Genomic DNA, 14,800 nt, shown 5'->3' with positions numbered 1-14,800 from the left:
GTAGAGGGACAGCGCAGGAGGGGAAGACCCTCTATGAGGTGGATTGATTCAGTGACTGGGGCAATCGGGATGGGTGTGTCAGAGGCAATGAGATTGGCACCGGCTAGAGCACGGTTTAGGGCTGTTGTACATAGGGTCGCTATGAGTCGCAAACAACTCACGGCACATAACAACAACAACAACAACATTTCAGTAAGGTTGAAGACAAGGTCTTAGGCTATTCTTACCTCTCTCTGTAACATAAATATATTCATGGAAACATATAGAAATTTTAATGATAATGTTGTTATGTTACTGAGTCAGAAACAACCCATAGCTGACCCTCCAGGAGGTTTTTCAGAAGTAGTAAACTGCATGAGAGGAGACTGCTCATTTTCCTCCCTGGGAGCAGTTGGGGGATTTGAACTACCTGCTTTTGGTCTGGCAGTACAATTCCTTACCATTGGGGCACCACAGTGCCTTAATGATACTGATAGTAATTTCACTGCTATGAGTCAACTCAGGCTCACTGCAATGGGTTGTAAATCCTAACAGAATGACACTGCCTATCTTTCTCCTGTGGAGCCAGACCACAAGAGCCACTTGGCCTTTTAGTTAGCAGTGCAACACGCTGCAGACTGTGCCACCAGAGTTTCTTAATAACTGAACCTGGCCTTTCTATGAAGATGGCGCTGAGAGTGAAGAAGGAGCCCCTGCCCCTCCCAAAACTGAAGCCAAAACAAAAGCATTAAAGGCCAAGAAGGCAGTCCTGAAGGGCATCCACAGCCAAAAAAACAAGATCCACACATCACCCACCTTCTGGCAGTCTAAGATGTAGAGACTCCAAAGGCAGCCCAGGTATCCCTGGAAGAGTGCCCCCAGGAGAAACAAGCTTGACCACTATGCCTTCATTAAGTTTCCCCTGACCACTGAGTCAGCCATGAAGAAGACAGAAGATAACAACACAACTGTGTTCATTGGGAATGTAAAGGCCAACAAGCATCAAATCAAACAAGGTGTAAAGAAGCTCTATGACACTGATGTGTCAACAACCTGACTAGGCCTGATGGAGAGAAGGCCTCTGTTTGACTTGCTCCTGACTATGATGCTTTGGATGTTTCCAACAAAATTGGGCTTCAGGCCTTTGGTTCATTGGGTCGCTATGAGTCGTGCTTGACTTGAAAGCAATCAACAACAACAAAAACTGAATTCAGCTGGTTAATTCTAAATACAAATTTTTCTCACCATAAACAAATAACCCAACAAAACCTGAACCTGGCAGAAAGTAGATGCCTGTTAACCACTTATGAAGTCAATTAATTCCACATATTATATCAGCTAGTACTACTTGAAAATAATCCTATTATATAACATATAATAATATACATTATTATTATATTGACCCTTGGTGACCTAGTGGCAAGAAGCTGTGCTGCAATCCAAAAGGCATGTGGTTTGAGTCCACTAGCTGCTCCTTGGGAGAAGGATGGGAAATCTCCTCCCCTGTGATTAACTGCCTCTGAAAACCCGCTGGAGGGTCAGCTATGGGTTGGTTCTGACTTGACAGTACATAAAAACATTAATATGTATAAAGGCATTTCACTGGGTGGATCATAACAGATTATTGCTAATACTGCAATGAATAAGAATTGCAGAACACTTAATCGTGCTCATGGAAAACCTATACACAGACCAAGAAACAGTTGTTTAAACAGAACAAGCAATCACCATATGGTTTAAAATAAGAAAAGGCATGTGTCAGAGTTGTAGCATTTCTCTGTATCTATTCAATCTATATGCTGAGCAAATAAATAAAAAAACTCGACTCTATGAAGAAGAACGTGGTATCTCGATCAGAGTAAGACTCAGCAACAACCTGCATCAGACAGATGAACCACCTTGCTTGCTGAAAGTTAGAAGGACTTGAAATGCTGCAGAAGATCAAAGACTATACAGTCTTCAATATGAAAAATAAGATGATCAACAGAGAACGATTAGATAAGTGAGACTATCAAAAAGTCAAAGGGAGGTGCAACTGTTTGAAACAGCAACCCTACCCCTCCTCCCCTAGCTCTCAAACTGCCTCACAGTCAAAGTGTTGGATCAGACCCTGGTTTGTAGTCATGATGGCCACAGATCCAGGGGAAAGGTGGCAAGAAATATCCTGTCAGGAACATATAACCATCAGCAACAACTTAGAAATGAGGAGGGGAAAAGCTTAGTATCTGCTCTGTGAGAGGAAGGACTGAGCAAGAGCAAACTGCACAGAAGCCAAACTTGAGATGAGTAAAATACCAGGTCCACCTGTGGAATCTTTCTTTGCCTTCCTCAAAAGCTCTCCTTTCCCCATGCCAACTGCAGTTCCATTTTGTCCAATATACATTTTAAGCGGTGCAGCTACTTTTTTTTTTAAAAAAAGAAGAAATCATTTTCCTAAGAGTTGCACGCTACTGTACCTGAGGGAGGAAATTGGGAATGAGCGCGGCTCAGGTCACAAATGAAAGAGCTTTAGAAAACCCAGCAGAGCCTTCACGGGTTGTAATCAGAAAACTACCACCCACACACAGTTCTACTTGATCTGCTACAACTGCCTCTCCTCACATTAAAGATGGAGAAGAAATGACTCTCTTCATCAAGATAAGATGAGCTAACACAGGAAGACTTGAATTAGTCCTGTGGTGGGGCTGAGCCCACCTTCCCTGTGGGGAAATGCATTTAATAAGGCATCTAATAAAGGACTGAAAATCCTAAGCGGACCTCCCCTTCCTTCAAGTCAGGGTTCGCCCACCCTCCTTCCCACTGCACTGCCCCAAAGCAGGCTGTTCTGTGTGTCCGGGTCTATCTTGTATGACAATTCTGAGTGTGTGTCCAGCACAGTCTGTGTGCAAGGGCCTCTCATGGGGTCAGGTCAAGGGAAAGACAACACAAATAGGCAACCTCAGCACAGGGGGCAAGGTTTCTTCCAGTGTAGGGCTTTTTGGAGAGAGTTCCAGAAGTCTTCCTGGAGGAAGTGACTTTTAAGGTAAAGTCTGAACACAGTCTGTACGTTTCAGTGCATAGATACAAGCCATGGACTCTATGCTTTTTAAAAATTTTTAAATGTTGATGTTGTCGATTACATGACTCATAGTGACCCAATGAACAAAAGGTCTGAAGCCTTTCTATAACTATCGTGATTTATCAAAGTTCATAGGGTTTCCAGTGGCATGTGGTTTAGGAAGTGGATGCCACTCCTGATTTCAAACCTGTCTTAAACTGGGAGATCCACCAAACACTGTCCACTATGAATAACTATTACGACATTTGACACCCCAGTGGTGCAAGGTTCAGCATCACAGCAACCCCAGGCTACCTCAGCACAGCACAATGACAAAAGAGTACTGTACCACTTAGACAAATTTTCCTCCAAAATATAATACCAAACAACTTTAAATACAAGGGGCCTCCCTGAGGTCTCGCTGACTCTAAACAAGCAGCATAAATTAAAAAAAGCAACCAGTATGGTATGCTGTTGTTCTGTGCCATTTGTCACCTGTGATGTATAGTGACCCTATGTAGAGCAGCTCTGAACCCTTCCCTGTCCTGAGGCAGTCTCACTAATTTTGTCACATCCCCCATTGCCCAGATACTGTATCTGGGGTCCTCTTCTCCTGCACTGTCCCTCTACCCTTCCAAGCATGATGGATTGAAGCTCAACACCAAGACAACAAAGATTCTCACCACTGGGCCAATTAGCAGCACCATGATAGGGAGAGAAGAGTCTGAGGTTGTTAACAATTACAGCTTGCTTGGATCCACAATCAACACTCTTAACACCAGCAGTCAGGAAATCAAAAGATGAAAATCTGCTGTCATGGGCCTCTCCAGAGTGCTGAAAAGCAACAATTTCAGTCCATAGACAAAGGTGTGCCTTGTCTAGGCCATGGTCTTCTCAATTACTTGTTATGCTTCAGAGAGCTGGACAACAACTAAGGATGACAGAAGAATGGATGCCTTCGAGCCGTGGTGCTGGAGAAGTCTTGAACATAGCATGGACTGTTAAGAAAACAAATCAGTCTTGGAGAGGGTGAAACCAAGTCTCTCCTTGGAGACTAGGATTTTGAAGCTCCACCTCATATACTTTGGGCACATGGCCAGGAGAGACTGGTCCTTGGAGAAGAACATCATGTTCAAAAGGGTAGAGGGACAGCACAGGAGAGGAAGACCCCTGGTGAGATGGATTGACACAGTTATTTGGAGCAATGGGGGTTGGTGTGTCGGAATCAATGGGACTGGTGCAGGACAGGGAAGGGTTCAGAGCTGCTGTACACATAGGGTTGCTATACTTTGCAGGCAACTAAATGACACATAGCAACAAAATACTATATTGGACTTTAAAAAAAAAATTAAGCCTCTTGCTTAGAGTCAACAAGACTTCAGAGAGGCCCTTTGTATTTAAAGTTGATTGTTATTTTGGAGGAACATTCTTCTAAGTGATACAGCACTCTTCTGTCAGTATGCTGTACTGAGGTAACCTGAGGTTGTTGTGATGTTGAATCTTGTGCCATTGGGGTGTCAAATGCTATAAGTTACCCATGGTTGACAATGTTTGGTGGATCTCCCAGTTTAAGACAGTTTTGGAAACAGGAGTGGCATCCACTTCCTAAACCACATGCCTCTGGAAACTCTATGAACTTTGATAAATGACAGTAGTTATAGAAAGGCTTCAGGTCTTTTGTTCATAGGGTTGCTATGAGTCATACTAGACTCGATGTCAATCAACAACAACAACAATATGCACATTATCTGCCTCCTCTTTCATAACTATGGTGCGCTTGGCTTCTCTTCAGAGTCCAGCACATATGGCAGCTCCTGGGAGCACTGGACACAGTCTCAATTCAGAGGAACTCCCAAGAGTATCCAGGGGCTTATTTAATTGCCTTCTGTACACTGAGAGTGTAGAACAACTTAATTAGGTGGCAGGCCCAACCACCAGTGGTGCCCTGGAAGGATGATCTGGTGATCTGCAGCTGAGAGAACCTTCTGGAGTGCTATTCTAATCTCACACTGGAGACTGCCCTCAAACAGAAGCGACTCCCCAACAACAGTCTGGTGTGGATTTTCTTAGATGGTTACAAGATTAATCAGTATCTTTGAAGACCTATGGATTTTTTTTTAAATGCTCAAAACACTTGTCAGTCATTTCTAAACCACACAGAGTGGGTTGATTTTTGCTCTTTACTATCTCTGTTCAGGGCCAAAAATATATTCTTGTTATTTTGTGGGCAAGATGACTGCAAATGGCTTTTCTGTTAGAATGGAGACAAAGACCTGCAAGTTGAAGCTCTTACTCTCTGGATGTGCTCTCCCAAGAAACATTTCTTTTGGAATGGAGTTCAAGGGGTTTCAACTTGCTTTCATGGACTCCCTGGGGGGCTTACATCCAATGTCTTCTCACCCCCACCCAAACCCATTCATTGTCATTCGCTGTCCATGCCTAGCCTTGAAAAGAACAAAGAGACATAGCTTTAATGAACCTTGGTGCTGGCTTGGGGAGGTCTGCCCTCCATAGCACAATAGGCTTCTCTTTGAATATAGCCCTCTCCAGCTTTTCTGTTCCAGGACTGGTTACATTTGTGCTTTCATGGTTATATGGTTATGTAAACTGAGGTCTAGCTAGGGAAGAAAAACCAGACCCAAAAGCTTCATGGTCACAGATTTCAAAGCCTTTCTTTTGAAGGTTAACACAAAGGAGCTTGTGAAACAGATCAGCCTAAACATTGCAATAGACTTCTATGGACTGCAGATAAAGGGAAGAGGATGTGGGGCCAGTTTATCAACTGCATAGGCAACAAAGAAAAGATTAAAAGCCCTCTGGAAATAGGAAGCAGAGTCAGGAAGAACCATCTGCCCTTCAAGAATTCTTTGGAGGAAAAGCCACAGAGCAGGGAGCATAGATGCCCCTGGCCCTGTCATTACTGTGCACTTCGTGCCTGCTGCCCAGTGTCACGTGGGGATTTCATATGATGCAAAGATGGGAGTCAAGTTCAGTAACAAAGGTGCTTCCTCTCCTCCTTCCTTCTCATCAATGTCTTAGAAGGAAGAGTGGGTTCTCTCTGAAATGCAGGTGTCCTGTACTCCTTTCTTGTACATTTGAAGGTCTTTCAGTCTTTGTCACGCAAATATTAATTTATTCACTAACTAAATATGCACATACTTGGCACCGGGCACCAAGTGTCTGCCAGACGCTGCCCTACCAAGGCGTTATCTATCATTTCACACAGGAGGGCACTGGACCGCTTCCTAACAGCTTTTGTATTTGAAGAGAAATACAGCTTTAAACACTGCTTTGTTTGCCAACACTACCGTGAAAATGCTCCATGTCCATCTTGTCTTTAAAAATGTCATTTCTTTTTAATTATCTGTAGCTCGAAGGCTAGTTACAGTAAGATCGAGTAGGAAGTGAACATAGATACTTATTTTCCAAGTTTGATTTCAAATTAAGGCAGTGTTTTAAAGGACGTTTTAAAAAGTGCTTGAGTTAATTAGTATCTGGCACTTATTTGCTGAATAAATGAGTGAATAAATTCCTTCGTTCTGTTTTCTCATTCAGGAACAAAGGAAGTAAATAAAGTGAAATAGTATTTCCAATTTTGTAGTTTAACAGCTGAGGATAAAAAAAAATGCATTCTCTTTTTGTCACTAAAACCATCCATCTGCCAAATGTCACTTCCTGATAAGAACCCACATCTAAGTCCTCATTTGTGACTGAATGTTGGCTGGCATAATGAATGTTTACCGCATGTTTGTGTTACCTCACACTGCTATAACAGAAATACCCCAAGAGGATTATTTTAACAAATAGAATTTTTTTTTCTCTCAGAGTTTAGGAGGTCAGAAGTCTGGACCCAGGGCTCCAGCTTCAGCGGAGGCCTTCTGTGGGCTCTGGAGGAAGGTCCCGGTCTCTTCTGAGCTTCTGTGCCTGGACTGTCTTCTCTTCCCAGCCCCTCTTCTGCCTATTTGTTTAATCTCTTTTATATCTCAAGAGACTGACTCAAAATATACCCTATACTAATCTTACTTCCTTAACATAACAAAGACAACCCATTCCCAAATGGTTATTATAACCACAGGCATGCTGTTGTTGTTGGGTGCCCTCAACCACAGGCATAGGGTATAGGATTTACAGCACATATTTCTAGGGGATGAAATGAAACCTTACCACCACACAATATTTGAATTATAAACCAAGGCAATTTGCAAATCAACTTTACAGGAATTCCTTGAAGCCTATTGCATAACCTTTCAGGACTCAATCAAGGAATTCATTAAAATTGGGAAAACAGTGAAACTAGAGTTGCTTTTAAAGAAAGGAAGTTGATGGGATTAGAGGTGACCTTGCAAGGAAGTGGGGAGCTCTAGTGGCCTAGTCCACAGGGAGTTGTGCTGAAACCCCAAAGGTCACCTTGTCTCTCTGGTGATTCGAATCCACTGGCGGTTAAGTGGGTGGAGAAAAGATGGGCAATCTCCTCCGATGTGATTTATAGCCTTGGAAACCCGCTGGAGGGTTAGCTATGACTCAGTTCTGACGCCAAGGCAATGAATGAGTTTGAGCAGAAGTGCACAGAAGAAGAGGGAGGAAATTTAACCTAAAGCCTTAGATAATAAATGAAATCGGTCCCAGAGGTAAGGAGAGGTTAATACGGCTCCAGGCCCCTGGATCTGGTATTTCTGCTACTGGTACTTAGCAGCAGGCCTCCACAACTCAGAATTAATCCCTTCACATATTCAGGGCCTCACTGCACTGGATCAGTTTGAGAAAAAGAGCTGCAAACAGAGACGGTGATTTGGCCTCCATGTTTCAATTACTCAGCTGTTGTTACATGCCATCTCTAGTTGATTATGACTTATAGTGACCCTATGCACAGTAAATCTGAACCCTGGCCTATCCTGAGCCAATCTCACTGACTCCAACACACTTACCCCCATAATTGTGTCAATCCATCTATCCAGGGTCTTGATAATATAAAAATGTCTCCATAGCATCTTTCATGTTCTCTGCTAACTGTAGTTAAAACTATGGGAGGCAGGTGAGAGGAATGGCTTCACTATGTGGCTCTGAAGACAACCATAGACACAGATAAATTCTCATTGTAATGATCACCTTGACACACAGACTTGGTAAAATGAAGTTCTTTTCTGGGCACAGCAATCAGACTGCAGGACCATGCTATCTCAGCATGATGGGCCAGGGGTTCTGTGGGTCACAGAATAGAACTCTCGAAAACAAGAACAGCCTGCACTGCAGACGGAGGAAAGCGACACTGTTTACAGTCTTGCTGCGCAGCTGTAAAACAGCAAACAGCAAGCGCTGCTAACATCTATTTAGCTTTTGCAAATTCCAGAAATTAACCTGTAAACTCATTTTCTATCTTGCCTCAACTCAAGGCTTCATTACCTGGGGGCAAACCTGGCAAGTCCTTGGGACCCACAGAACTGAAGAACCGAAAGAAAGAGGAGTTTCGCTTCGTTACCTGACACAGCAGCTAAAGCAGCTGTGTGGGGCGGTCTTACACCTAGAATTGGGAGAGAGAAGGCAACAGAACTTCTGTAGTGCTCAGGACTTGCGAGATTTTCCTCTCGTTCCAGAAACTAAACCAAGCCCACCACTGTTGAATTTATTTTGACTCAGAGTGACCCTCCATCAAGCTCGCTGTAAATCTTTATAGACAAGACAAAATTCCACCTTTGTCCTGGGAGGCAGCTGGTAGGTTTGAACCACAGACCTTTTGGTTAGTACTGTATTGTACTACTAGAGTTCCTTCTGGCCCCATAGCCACCACTAAATACAAAGAAAGACGTAGATGCTACTAAGATGGAAAAAAGGCCCTTCTGAACTTGTTACATCTCCTCTGTTGATCACTGTATCCACCTTGGGTGTACCTGGTTTTATGTAGCTACTTAAGTTCTTCTTTCTGTATCTCCCACCCAAGTAGACAGTTAAGGCCTTAAAGTCAGAGTCTTTGATACCTGCGGCTGTATGATCTTAAATTCTAGACCCAAGCCACTTCCTTTACTTAACCATGGTGTCCCATGCCTCACAGAAGTGCTTTTGCAAAGGTAAACACAATTTGCTTACATATCCTCCTGTAAGGGCTCTCTGGTGGCCTAGGAGCAAGAAGCTGCATCGCAATTCTGAAGGCATGCAGTTTGAGGCCACCAGCTGCTTTTGGGGAGGAGGATGGGCAATCTCTTCCAATGCAATTAACTTCCTCTGAAAACCCACCAGAGGGTCAGCTATGGGTCGGTTCTGACTCAACGGTACAAAACAACAACAATCCTCTTGTAGGTTAATGTTTATTATGGCTGATACTGCAGAATTGTGTGGGTAATAATGTTTATCTTTTACCTTTATTAATGCTATTTCTTGTACCTCTGTGTTTAAGTGGGAGAACTTTTACACAGCACATTCTGTCTCTGGTCTTGGGGGATCCAACTCCAGTTCACTTGGGCTGAGGCTCAAAAGGTGCTTAAGGAAACTGACTGTTAAGTCCAACAAGAGCCTGTAGCCTTTGGTAAGAATGTGAGGTCTAGGGCTCTATATAGCGGTGATAACCAAGCTCCCCCAGGCTTACCTACTCTCTGTGATGCCTCTCCCCTCCCTGGTGCTATTCTTGGGGCTGAATGGGACTCCCATATTGAAAAGAGCATTGCCGCTTACCTGCTCCTCTATACTAGGTTTGATGCAACAAAAGAGGGTTTAGGCACTCCTGGCATGGCTTGAGTTGTCTCCGTCATATAATATGGCAAGTGGTGAGGGGCAGGGGATCCAAATGCTAAAGCAGATTTAATACTTTGAGGATGGAAGAATAGTCAAAGATGCTCAGGCTGCGGGATGGTCTTCACCTTGAAAAGCTAGGCAATAATCCCCCTTCTATAGAGGTGTGGAGAGAAGAACTGGTAGGCTAGAATGGGAGTTGGGCCAAATTAAGTCAAGGTTGGGACCTGAGGCAGAGCTAAGGAGGAAGATTTGAAAGAGAATAAGTGTTTGGTAGTACATCAGTATCCTCTCTAATCCAGACATCACCTGGACTGGGGATGCAAATTCCTGTTTTCTACTCTCTCCTCTTACATCCAGAATAGACATCATTCATGGACCTCTGTACTCTTTTTTACCAAGCCTGGACGTACCCCATCATCTTGAAAATGGTTACAAAGGAGCATTAGGATTTGCTTAGCTTGCAAACGAAATAAAACCTAGCTTCATTAGGAAATGATACCAAATATTTACAGAAAGAGTTTATACCAATTCTACTCAAAGAAAGACTCCCTAACATTCTGTGAAGTTAGCAGCATCCTCATACCAAAATCAAGACATTAAAAAAATGTTCGACCAATCTCCCTCATGAATACACATGCAAAAGCTCTCTAATAGAAGTCTAGTTTATAGAATTCAACGGGATACTAAGAAAATGATCTATCATGATCAAATGAAGTTCATATTAGGAATGAAAGGGTGATTCAATGTTAGAAAAACCAATAACTGTAACTTACTATGTAAATAAAAAGAACCATGGGATCATCTCAATTGATGCAAAACCAAAAGAAAAGGGGGAAAAAAATTTTCTATTAAAAAAAATCAGTTTTTTATTTAAACCAAACAAACATTTGAAAAACTTCAACAACAATGCCTGCTAAAAATGCTCAAACAGAAGCAGAAAGGAAATTAAGGCATACATGCAAAACTAATAATCCACATTAACCTCAACGGAAAAAGACTGAGGGCCTTCCCCTTGAAAACAGGCATGTGCCAAGGATGCCCATTATCATTCAATATGGGACTGGAAATGAAATAGAACTAAGGCAAGAAAGAGAATAAAAGTATATAAATCGAAAAGAAAGAGTGGAGGGAGGGGTGGGTAAAGGAAAGGGGAAAGATAATGATGGGAAAGACAATGCATATAAACATTGTAAGTAAAACAGTACAAAATAAAAAAAATAACGATTCCTATTTGCAGACAGCATGATTCTGCATAAACAAAACTCCAACCCCAACCCCAAAATGTCCACAAGAAAGTCTGTGGATCTAACTGAAGAATTCAGCATTGTTGCAGGATATGAAATTAACACACACACATACTCTTTCTTTTTTTCCAAAGTTTCTATACACAAATAGGGAAGAATTTGAAAATAGAATTCGGAAAACAGTATTATTTAAATAGTCTCCAAAATGATATAATTCCCAGGAATATACCTAATCAGAGACACAAAAAACTTATTAAAACACTTAAAAAAAAAATAAAAGAGAGCTACATAAATGGAAGTGCATTCCCTGCTCTTGGACTGAAAGACTTAATATTAGGAAAATGTCAATACTGTTCAAAGCCATTTATAGATATAATGCAATTCCTATTCAAAGCTCAAAACTGTTCTTTATTGAAATAGAAAAAAAAGTCATCAACTTTACACAGGCGGGAACAAGGCTCCACCTGGGCAAAGTAATACTGAAGAAAAAGAACAAGGTGGAAGCCGTACACTTTCCAATTATAAAACATAGGGAACAGCTATAAGGAGTGTAGTCTGTAGAAGTTTTACTGCTTTCTCCTAACTGTAATTTGCAACCTTTGAAAACTCACTAGAGATTCAGCCATGAGTTGGTCTGACTCCCCAGCAATAATGAGAGTATGAGTATGTATATAAATACACACACACACACAGAGACAGATACAGATTAGATATATCTATCTCTATCTCTATGTAGCTATATGGAGTTCTGGTGGTTTCTTGTGTGCCTGAGTTGGAGCCAATCCATAGCTGACCCTCTGCATGAATCCACATGGAGTGGCTGGTGGACTATGTGCCTTTGGGATTGCAGCACAGCTTTATACCACTAGGCCATCAGGGCACTGCCAACACAGAAGGTATGTGGTTCCAATCTACTAGCTGCTCTGAGGGAGAAAAATGGGTAATCTCTGGTGCAACTGACTGTCTTTGAAAATCCGCTAGAGGGTTAGTTGTGGGTTGGTTCCAACTTGACAGTACATACAACAACACACACACACATACACACTTGTAGCTAGCTAAGTGTATATAGACTTGTGTATGTACATATGCATGTACATATACTCACACATACTTATAAAATCCAACAGGCATGGTTTTCTGGTTTTGAAGGTCTGTGGGACAATCTGACCAACTAGCATCATATAGTTCACACCCTAGTTTAGAGAGTAGTTCTAGAGTCTTGTGGGCCACTCTAAGATACAACCATTGGTCTCTGCTTGTCTAGAACTAAGAGCAAGGACACAGGAAAGAAACTAGCTACTGAATTAACAGCTGACATGACTCACAGTTTTAGCTACACGGTGCTCACAATTAGATGGTATACAACTACCACCACTAACGATCATTCTGATCAATGTTACAACAGATGGATTCTGATAGAAGGGGAGAAATCTGGGGACTAGAATTCACTGTTTAAAAGTACAAACTTATAGGACTGCTTTAGACTAGAGAACTCCCTCAGACGACAGCCCTAACATTTACTATTAATCATGACTACCCTGAGGTGACCTTTTGGTTACATAACAGACTGATTCGTAAAACAAGCGGTATTACCAAATGAGTATTACACACCTAAAAAAATCATCTCTATGAGATCAAATAGTTAAGAATTTCTATAAAGATGAAAAGGCTAAGAGGAGAGGAAATCCCGGTGACTGGACGTGAAGCATCCAGAAAGAGGGAATCCAGGAGGATGTTGACACATAGTGAACACACAGGAGCAGTGTTTCCCTCAACAATCTATGTGCAATCACTGCTAAATGAGGACCTGATTTGCTATGTAAACTTTACCCAAAACAATAAAATACTGTTAGAAACAAACCCTCTCCTGGCTTTTCCTGCATCTGTATTTATCCACATAGTTTATGAGTGAGGAAAATGTAATAATGATGCTGTAATCTATCACAAACTGGATGTTTATGGAGGTCAATACCCACATTCTAAGAACTTTACGTATAATACCAGCTGCTTTCGACCTTAAGTCAACTTGTGGCCAGCCCGTGTGTGTCAGTGCAGAACCGTCTGTCACAGGATTCTCAATGGCTTATTGCTTGGAAGGAGACTGCCGGGCCTTTCTTCCAAGGTGCCTTTGGTTGGACGTAAAATTCCAATGTCTCCTGAGAATTTTAACCATTTGCTCTTTAACCATAACCCAGGAACTCTCTATATAAGAACTCTTCTTAATTCTCACACCAACTCCCTGAAGCAGGGCTAAAAGACTGTATTGGAGAGGAGATTGTGGTACAAAGAAGCAAATTTCCCAAGATTACACACCTAAGAAGTGCTGGAGCTATGATTTAAACCTGGACAGCTCTACTCGGGAGCCCACGCTCTTACCCACTCAAGTGACTCTGTTCCCATGTGGACACAACTCTGCTTTATAATCACTTTGAGCAAAAAACAATCCAAAGGAGCACATGAGTTTCAGAATACTATGTTTGTAGAATCATTCAATTCCAACATTTACAGGACATTAAATCCTCTCTCCAACAAGGACACTAGCACGTTCTAGGAGACGATAACGGGAAGTGTACAATCACCCTTGTAAACTTGCCAAATCAGAGTGTAAGAGCTTTTATGAAAAGTTTCAGAAATGTGGCTCACAGGGAAATGGTTTATGGTCAAACTGCCTTTTGATCTCTCATGTGAAAAATATGTACTTACATATATTGCAGGAAACCTCACTACTTCCTTCCTAAGTGTCGGTCAAAACACTAATTACTTGACTAATTAGACTGTTAAACTTCCCTTACAATGGCAAAAAACGAGCTATTTTCACTCTAAATTTAGTTGTGACATATTACCAAAAAAAATGTGGAAATGTTTCAATGGTTTCATTGAACAATTTAAACAAATCATATAAAAATAAGCTAGAAACTAATGAAAATCTGTTCTCTCATGGGGGAGGGGAAGAACCCAATTCTGTAGGAAGAAAGCTAATGAGAGTCTGCTGACAAATAACATCATGTTGGTGGAGCATAAGGCCAAATATCGTACACCTTTTCCATGAAGGAGGACATCTCAAGTAAGCCAGCTAGTCTGCATTTAATTTGTGATGTTCTAGTACTTTATTTTCATCCTACTTAAAGCCACAGACTTTAATCCTTTGATCCTTCTAGTTTTCCTTAGTCCCTATAGGGAGAGAATCTGTTGTGTTCACCTCAGAGCCAAGAAAGCCATGGCTTCCCCTTAGGTCTGCATTTGCAGTGACTCCAACAGTCATATCAGCACATTTAACAGAAGTATTGTGTGAAATGGAATCTAATATGAAGTTCTGAAAAGGTCTCTCCGAAACTCATGTGTGCTCCGTGGGGTTGGGTATCAATGTCCCTGGTTGGGGCTGAGGGACATGGAGATTTCACATGAAGAGATACTCACCAGCATCGAGGCTGCCAGTGGCCGCTGTCCAGCCCATCACCGGTGGGATGGCCCCAACCACTGCTCCGACCCATGTGTTCACTATGCTGATCCTCTTCAGTGGGGTGTAACAGCAGGTGTACAGGAAAATGTTGAAGGCTCCCAGGAGCCCTGTGAGTGGATTTACCCCCCAGGCCAGCAGAGCAACTCCTGAAACGGCACAGCAAGTGGCAAAGGACACGGCGAACAATGGACTGGAAAAGAGCAGAGAAGACAGAGCCATTATTCTCAACTCCCCGCTCAGCCTGGAGCCTGCACTGGCTGAGATGGAGCAATCAACGTAGGCAGCGGGACACTCAGGGAGGTGCACTCACGAGGTGGCCACCTGGTTGTAGGAATCTTCTTTTTAAAACATAAAATA

The 14,800-nt window shown here is 42.3% G+C and overlaps 1 protein-coding gene across 1 annotated transcript in view; it reads right to left on the bottom strand.

Moving 5' to 3' along the window:
• LOC102859956 (protoheme IX farnesyltransferase, mitochondrial-like) overlaps window positions 1-14,800 on the bottom strand; it is a 147,518-nt gene that overhangs the window by 5,120 nt on the left and 127,598 nt on the right. Inside the window, exon 6 of the mRNA XM_006901553.1 lies at window positions 14,401-14,633. Coding sequence (XP_006901615.1) covers window positions 14,401-14,633 — 233 coding nt within the window. The remainder of the gene's footprint in view (window positions 1-14,400; window positions 14,634-14,800) is intronic.

This window comes from Elephantulus edwardii, unplaced genomic scaffold (assembly GCF_000299155.1).
Source record: "Elephantulus edwardii isolate Elephantulus edwardi_28Jun2011 unplaced genomic scaffold, EleEdw1.0 scaffold00330, whole genome shotgun sequence".
Taxonomy (NCBI): Eukaryota; Metazoa; Chordata; class Mammalia; order Macroscelidea; family Macroscelididae; genus Elephantulus; species Elephantulus edwardii.
Note: the sequence above shows the minus strand (reverse complement) of the source record. Positions and strands in the feature narration are given on the sequence as shown.